The sequence below is a fragment of the Labeo rohita genome, chromosome 6, assembly GCF_022985175.1.
Source record: "Labeo rohita strain BAU-BD-2019 chromosome 6, IGBB_LRoh.1.0, whole genome shotgun sequence".
NCBI classification, from domain to species: Eukaryota; Metazoa; Chordata; class Actinopteri; order Cypriniformes; family Cyprinidae; genus Labeo; species Labeo rohita.
Genome location: NC_066874.1, coordinates 16,614,990 through 16,623,050, shown reverse-complemented (window position 1 = coordinate 16,623,050; position 8,061 = coordinate 16,614,990). Strand labels below are relative to the sequence as shown.

The window sequence follows — 8,061 nt, the reverse complement described above, 5'->3', positions numbered from 1 at the left end:
CTGCAGTCATTGCACTTATTACACAACATTTCACCCCATTAAATAATTAAGGTGAAAATTACAGCAGCTGCCTTTGTATGAAACGAACGTGTAAGCCCATGATACCAGGATGACATAATTAAATAATTATACACATTATATTAATCTGAGTTTAAATATTTTATTTCTAACCAAATGCAAAGATTCCACAAAGAAAAAATGTTCCCAGCAAGCAAACAGCACCGACAGCAGACACTTACCGGATAAACCTGTTTTTTATTCGTTTTTATCAGTTGTTATCTGGGAATAACATACCTCGGAATGTGGTGACTGACCAATCAGAATTGAGTATTCTGTGTAGCCATGTAATAATATTGTTTAACCATGTTATGTGAATCAAAAACACCAAACATGCTCAGTGAACAAATCTGAATTAATCTTTTGATGAGCGGTTTGAGTTAGAAAGATGAAAATGACACAAAATCAGGGTTGCCAGGTTTTCACAACAAAACCCACCCAACTGCTACTCAAAACTAGCCCAATTGCATTTCGAAGGGGGTTCCCCGTTAAAAATCGCATTTTGGAAGATAAAATACACATTTTTTGTTGGGGTTCCCATTAAAGCGACCCCAATAATGTCGCTTTAACCCACGTACATAAAAAACAACCCACGGCAATAGTGTTAAAGTGGCCCAATTCCATTGGAAACCCATGGACTTGGCAACACTGCTCAAAATCACCACCAATACTAGCAACCACTTGGTTACCAACATTCTTCAGAATATCTTTTATGTTCAGCAGAAGAAAGAAACATACAGGTTTGTAACAACTTTAGGGTGAGTAAAGGTTGACACAATTTAATTTTTCCGCTAACTGTCCCTTTAATTTCTTAGTATGTTTGTTCATACATCTTAAATGGCAGAAGGCCTGTAGTTAGTTTTGACTTCGGTTGTTGTTTATGAAAATGAATAACTGGTGGTGTTTATTATCTAACAATTTAATAACTGATTCAAAATATACAAAAGACACTCACTTGTCGCCAACTGCTGGAGATGAATCAGTGAATCAGTGTTTATGTGAATTTAAAAGATTTGAGTTACAAAAATTAAACCAAATTTCTACCAATACATTTTAGTTACATAGTAAATAAACGCGATTTCTAAAACGTTTTAATAAATGACTCTTGATAAATGTTTTATTTAAAATATGAGTTGTTTTGACTTCGCTCGTTGTTTATTAAGTAATGATTCACTGACTGAATCATTATAAACAGTGCATTCATTTATCGCCATGTACTGCTGATGTAACCTCCGGAAAGAACGAACGAGTGAAAAAAATCAAAAAGGTTTCTTGTGAAAAGATCCAAAATTTTCTCACAGAGATGAATCCAAAGACCCCCCCTCCCCGTCCCACCACTACATGTTACAGCCGTTCATTTTCAGAAAGACATGTATGATCTGTACGGGGCTATATGACGTGAGGAAATGTGATTGGAGGACGCTTGAGCTATATAACTCACAAGCTGCTCCTCCTCCCTTTCGCCAGTGGAGTTTCACTACGAGCTTCTGCACCACACAGGGCAGACGGGAACACAAACACAAGTAAGTCACTCTTCATTCCGCAAATCAATCTATATACATGACACATCCGAAAATCTGCATTGCTTCTTTTTGATCTGTGATACACGTACATCGTTCTGAATGTTTTGCTATGAAAATGTGCTCTGGCTCGACTCCATGACAATTTCTCCCCACTGTTTCACCCTTTGCTCTAATGCCTACGTGGACTTTGTGTGGACAGTCACTAATGATGATCTTGACTTGAACATTCACATTCGTCCATTAGCAAAGGCCGCGTTTTCAGTGAACACTTGTGAGACGCTGTCATTCTCGGGATGTTAGGTTTATAAAGGATCAATAGGAGTAAAGTTTTCCTAATCTAGTGTGTGTTAGCGCTCACGCTAGCTGGTGTACGTGTCACTATCGCGCACGCGCACCTTAAAGTTTACTGGAGTTGGTGTAGAGCCAGGACAAGTTTATCATCGCCGCAAACCAAAAAAACTGTCGTGTTTTTCAACAACACACGTTAATAATTCGATTAAATACGTATCCATCCACCCCTCTCGGAATTCAAATATTTTCAAATGTGAATTCTTGTAAAATTATGAAGTGTTAAACGAGGAATCCGTCTTTCCTACCCCGTTAGCCGTTAGCATGGCGTGTCATGAGTTGACGTAGCGCGCATGTATACAACAAGGTAAAAAATGTACATACAAAACTCGTTTTTACACACGGAAAACACTTCTTAATAACATCTGTTAAACTATTTCCCCAGCTGCTTTTTTGTGTTATTCTAAGAGCAAATGTAACCTAAATCCGCCATATTTAAATCTGACATACGCAGGAATGGCCACGTTAGCAAGTCGAGCCGCTGGGCCATTTCATCACTTAAAGAAACATATGTGTTTTTTTGTTTAGTTTTGCATGTTTCACAGCCTTTATATATTTCACTTTGATCCCAATGTGTCTTTTTTTTTTTAAGCAAGTCGATGATTTCATATTTTAAAACTCTTGTGTAAGTATTACTAACATGTAGGTGACTGAACTGAATCAGTCTTGTAAGTTAGTTCCTTTTTCTAATTTTTATTTAGTGAGTCACATTTGCATATATTTAAAAACGAATTATGCAAGTTCAAAGGAAATGCCACGTGTAACTAAGTTCTGCCAATCTAAATCACTGATGACTTTCCCCCCCCCCTTTTCTCTGTTTTGTTTTTAGGCAAAAGCTGGCAGGCTGACACGTACGGGCAGCTTTACAGGACGGATTATCTGGTAACTGACCATTTAGCTGGTAAGATTATTGACCACTGTCTTTGTTTCTATTAGATTAATTTGCTGACTAGCCTAATGTTTGCTTTGAACCACAAGATCTGTGTTTGTCTTGTGTTTGTGGCCATGGGTCACAAGTTGTTTAACCAAGATCAAATCACATCTTATGAGTGATCATATGATTTAAGTGTGTTATAAAAAGCTAGTTACTTGAGCATCTGAAGGATTTTTAGTGTTTGTTTCGTGGATCCGTTTATTTGGAGTGCTTTTGATCTGCCTTGAGGAGCTGTATGTATGTGTCTGAAGTGTTTAGCCTCTGGGTCCTAGTCTTTAGGAGGCCTACAGAGGAAGAGGCCCTGGCAGGGGCATGCAGAGAAACACATTAAAACAGCCTTGTACTGTGAAGTAGAGGTTTGGAGTTTGCATTTGGGGGGTTGAGGGGCCAGATTGTCAGAGGGAACTGGAAGGAATGTTGTATGACTTAATACAAGAGTTATAGTTAATTACTCCAAGAGTTACTTCATCTCTAGAAGATAGTCTTCCATTTTACTGTATCATTCTGCACACCAGTTTTGCTACGTACTTTGTGTTATTCTTAAAGGGCTGTGTTAGTCTTGACGTCGGAATTTCTACAGCGAATGAGTGGTCTTTCAGGACTCAAGGCTGCATGGTTGTAACAGTAGCCTCAGCATTTATAATCTTGTCTTTTTCTCACAGTCCTGTACTGGGTGTAGGGAATCAGTCTGCCAAGTAGATATTTCGCTGAGGTGTGGTGTGCATGTTTTCAATTAAATGTCCTGCTTTGTGGAACTTTTGTTTATGAAGTAGAAACGTATTCTTTTTGCTGCTCTACATACTGGGGGTACAGCAAATAAGGGTTAGTGGGGAAATCCTCTTAGCTTTGGAGCTCGCTCAACTAACTCCATGGCTTAGAATTAGCCCTTGGCCAAAGTAACAGACGGGCAATTTTGACCTTCCACAAAATGGATCAGTCGCATTTAAAATTGCTTTTACTGATGGTGTTTTCTTGTATGGTTTAGAACTAATCACACATTTTCTGACAGATATTTTTCAAAATATTGCTTATATTCTCCCTTTACTTTAAAAAGTAGTGATAGAACCATTGGATTCTTGGATGGATGGTGGGAGATTTTAAGAATTGGCTGGGGTTTAAGCGGACTAAATGTTTGGAGAAGTCTGTAATTTCACCACTGTCATTTTAGATAAAAATATTGTGAGGTAAAAAATACAGTTTGAACTGACATATATGAATTGTTTACAGGAAGATTAATAACGTGAAAATGGAAAATAGATGAGGTGAATTACTATATTATTATTATTATTATTATTATTATAATGTATTTTTTTTTTGTGAAAAGGTTTCAGCTCCACCCATGTTGATGAATGGTTTATATCTTAACTGCCAGTGTGTCTTTTGTTTTATCTCTGTCGTAATTTCACTGATACGCCAAACACTGTTCCTTTATGCTGTAAGCATGTGCTATCTTCTTTTCTTAGTGGCACACTCGGACTCCGTGTAAACGTGGGATTTCGACCATGAGCTCAGTCGCTGTACTTACGCAAGAAAGCTTTAATGAGCATCGCAGTGGCCTCCTGCCAGAGCAGGTCAAAGGTACATGGCACTTTCAGCCATTTCTGTCTTGCCGTTAACCGTTTTTTGGCAAAGTGAATGTTGAATTTTGTATATTCTCTCCGCTTTAGGTGCTGTGGCAGGCCCTAGCGGTGCCGAAGATGAGGATAGCCTTCCCACCTACAAGGATGCCTTTCCCCCTCTGCCTGAAAAGCCTTTGCCAGAGGGGGTACAGGAGACTGGAAATGCCTGGACGTCTAAGATCAAACCTCTCAAGTCATCAATAATCACCCAGGTGCAGCGATCGAGCTGTTACAGTTAGAGTCATTATCATACCTGCAGAGTATTGATTCAAGGGTTTGACTGGTTTCTGCTTTGATGAATACAGGTTTTCCATGTGCCTCTGGAAGAGCGCAAGTACAAGGACATGAACCAGTTTGGAGAAGGAGACCAGGCGAAAGTATGTCTTGACATTATGCACAAGACTGGAGCCCACCTGGAACTCTCCATGGCTAAAGACCAAGGCCTCTCCATTATGGTCTCTGGGAAACATGACGCAGTCATGAAAGCCCGCAAAGAGATTGTGTCCCGACTGCAGACTCAGGTAATATATAATTTTGTTAAAAATTCTAGCAATTGTTATGTTTTCAGCATGGTATGTTTTGGGTAACTTGCAGGAAGGTGCAGTATATTGGTATTGTTTTGGTTAGTAGCCAATATTAGGTTTTTACTTATTTTATAATTTGTATTAGTCCATATTGGATATTTGTGTACCGCCATTTGCCATATTTTTGAATTAAGTTACCATTACCATAATCACTCACTTGAAGTTAAGTGTGACCCTGAGTCTTAAGTAGCATGGGTATATTTGTAGTAATAGCCAAAAATGATCGTTTTCTCTTTTTATGCCAAAAATCATTAAGATATTAAGTATAGATCATGTTCCATTAGGATTTGTTTGTCAATTTCCTACTGTAAATAAATCAAAACTTCAATTGATTAGTAATATGCATTGCTAGAAACTTCATTTGTACAACTTTAAAGGAGATTTTCTTAATATTTTGATTTGTTTTGCACCCTCAGATTCTCAAATAGTTGTATCTCGGCCAAATATTGTCCTATGCTAACAAATTGTACATCAGTGGAAAATTGATCCTTATGACTGGTTTTGTGGACCAGGGTCACAACTGTTAAAACAAATTTAATAAAATGGTAAAAATTATTCTTTTGCTAATCTCAAAATGAACATCAAATTCACTTGTACTATTTAAAATGCTTCAGCTTTATTTTTATTTTTATTTTTTAATTAAAATAAAATGTTTTATTTATTTATTTATTTATAATTTCAGTGGTTTATCACTATTGGTCATGAAAATATGAAAATGCTTGTCTGTATCAGCCAGAATTATAATATTTGTATATCCTTAGTAACCTCTACAATTATTTTACTACAGGCTTCAGCTACTGTGGCCATCCCCAAGGAACATCATCGTTTTGTCATCGGCAAGAGTGGGGAGAAGCTACAGGAGCTCGAGCTGAAGACTGCCACCAAGATCCAGATCCCTAGACCCGAAGACCCCAGTAACCTCATCAAGATCTCTGGAACCAAGGAAGGCTTGGAGAAGGCCAGGCATGAGATCCTGCTCATCTCTGCTGAGCAGGTCTGGAACTTTAGTTTAAGGCCTTGTTTACTTGATCACACAGTTATGAATCAGATTATGTGGGATATTTACTTATTGGTCCCACTTTATATTACATGGTCTTAACTAATGTGTACTTGCATCAGAAAAATAACTACAATTGTATTGCAAAACACTTGTTGCTATTGACGTGGGATACGTTAGGTTAGGGACGGGTTTGGTGGTATGGGTGGTTTAAAGTGTAATGGATGTGTCAACAGTGTAATTATAAATATAATTACAGATGTAATTACATGCAGGTATTTTTTTTAAAACGTGTTCAATGTAAAAACATGCATGTACACAATAAGTGCATTGTATCAAATGATTAATTTAAATGTAAGTACATAGTAGTTAAGGCCACCTACTATGAAGTGGGACTCATTTGTTTACACGCTTATTAAACAACCTAGTTAGTGAAAGTTTCATTAAATTATTGCAGGATAAGCGTGCTGTGGAGAGAATGAACATCGAAAAGGTGTATCACCCCTTCATCACTGGAGCTTATAACAAGCTGGTGGGGGAGTTGATGCAGGAGACAGGAGCCCGCATTAATGTCCCTCCACCAAGTGTGAACAAAATGGAGATCGTCATCACTGGGGAGAAAGAGCAGGTGGCCCTGGCCATAGCCAAGATCAAGAAGATTTATGAGGAAAAGGTGAGCCATGACAGAATAATTAATAGACTTAAAAAGTTGACTTTTCCAAAATCCACAGTATGCTTCTGAAACTGGGCTGAATTTCCATGTGAAAGAAGTAATGATAGACCCAAAAGTGTCTGAGACGTGGCCTTTTTCTCATTTCAGAAGAAGAATGCTACCACTATTGCAGTGGAGGTGAAGAAATCTCAGCACAAGTATGTGATTGGGCCTAAGGGTAACACCCTGCAAGAGATCCTGGACAGGACCGGCGTCTCGGTCGAGATCCCACCCCTCGACAGCAGCTCAGAGACAGTAATCCTGCGTGGGGAGCCAGACCGGCTGGGCCAGGCACTCACTGAAGTGTATGCCAAGGTAAACAAGCTCGTTTTCCTCCCCCCTCCATGTTTCAATACAAGAATTCCTTCCCTCAAGCTCTCTTTTGCACTCTTCTCCTTTAGATTTAGTTTAGGGAAAGTATTGAAAATGTTATTGCAGAAATGCTATCAGTTTGACTGTGTGACCTTTGACCCTTACTTTCTTTGTACAGGCCAACAGCTACACTGTGTCCTCAGTCTCTGCTCCCTCTTGGCTTCATCGTTTCATTATTGGCAAGAAAGGACAGAATCTGGCAAAGATCACGCAGCAAATGCCCAAGGTGAGTCAACTTTCTGCTAGTCACGTCAGAGTGCTAAGCCCGATTTCTCTATTGTCTTGCTCAACGAGGGCAATGCGTAGATAGGCTTGACGGTTTTGATCAGAGTAACGTGTCAAGTTGACAATACAAAGGTCACAGTAGTTGCGTCAACCAGCACACAAAGTTCAGAATGACGCTGGCCTTTTACCAAGAAGAAACACCCAAGAGCTGCACATGTGTTAGTTCATTTCATATTGCTCTACTAATATGATACACAGCCAGATGCTATTGTATGACTATGTACTTTATCAAACCCTCATGTTGTTCCAAACCTGTTTTTGGAACAAAAATATTTTTAATGAAACCTGAGATTTCTATGTCTCTATTAAAAGACTATTACACCAATCTTGATGCTGTAAAACGCTTTAAAAAAGTTAATGAAGATGCAAAATTAATACTTATGAAACATTTAGTCAACCTCTTCTGAAAAGACGTGATGAACAGGATTTAGGCTTTTATTCACATATGAACAGGTCACATGAATGGAAGCTCAGCCGTATTTGCTTGATGCTTGAGAACAAACCTCAAAGGTTTGCACATTAAGAAAGCACACTTGAACTTTCATTGACTTTCAGTTGCTTGATTCTTAAGGATTACTCTTAAAACTACCCTTGAAACTTCAAGCATCAACATTTTGGTGGAATGAACTA

General features: G+C 38.5%; 1 protein-coding gene across 1 annotated transcript in view; it reads left to right on the top strand.

Moving 5' to 3' along the window:
* Positions 1-1,463: 1,463 nt before the first annotated feature.
* The window catches only part of hdlbpa (high density lipoprotein binding protein a), a 21,134-nt gene continuing 14,536 nt past the window's right edge, over positions 1,464-8,061 (top strand). Inside the window, exons 1-9 of the mRNA XM_051111652.1 lie at positions 1,464-1,580; positions 2,758-2,829; positions 4,326-4,440; positions 4,530-4,693; positions 4,787-5,002; positions 5,853-6,059; positions 6,520-6,735; positions 6,883-7,089; positions 7,265-7,372. Of these exons, the coding sequence (XP_050967609.1) occupies positions 4,365-4,440; positions 4,530-4,693; positions 4,787-5,002; positions 5,853-6,059; positions 6,520-6,735; positions 6,883-7,089; positions 7,265-7,372 (1,194 nt within the window). The 5' untranslated portion in view covers positions 1,464-1,580; positions 2,758-2,829; positions 4,326-4,364. The remainder of the gene's footprint in view (positions 1,581-2,757; positions 2,830-4,325; positions 4,441-4,529; positions 4,694-4,786; positions 5,003-5,852; positions 6,060-6,519; positions 6,736-6,882; positions 7,090-7,264; positions 7,373-8,061) is intronic.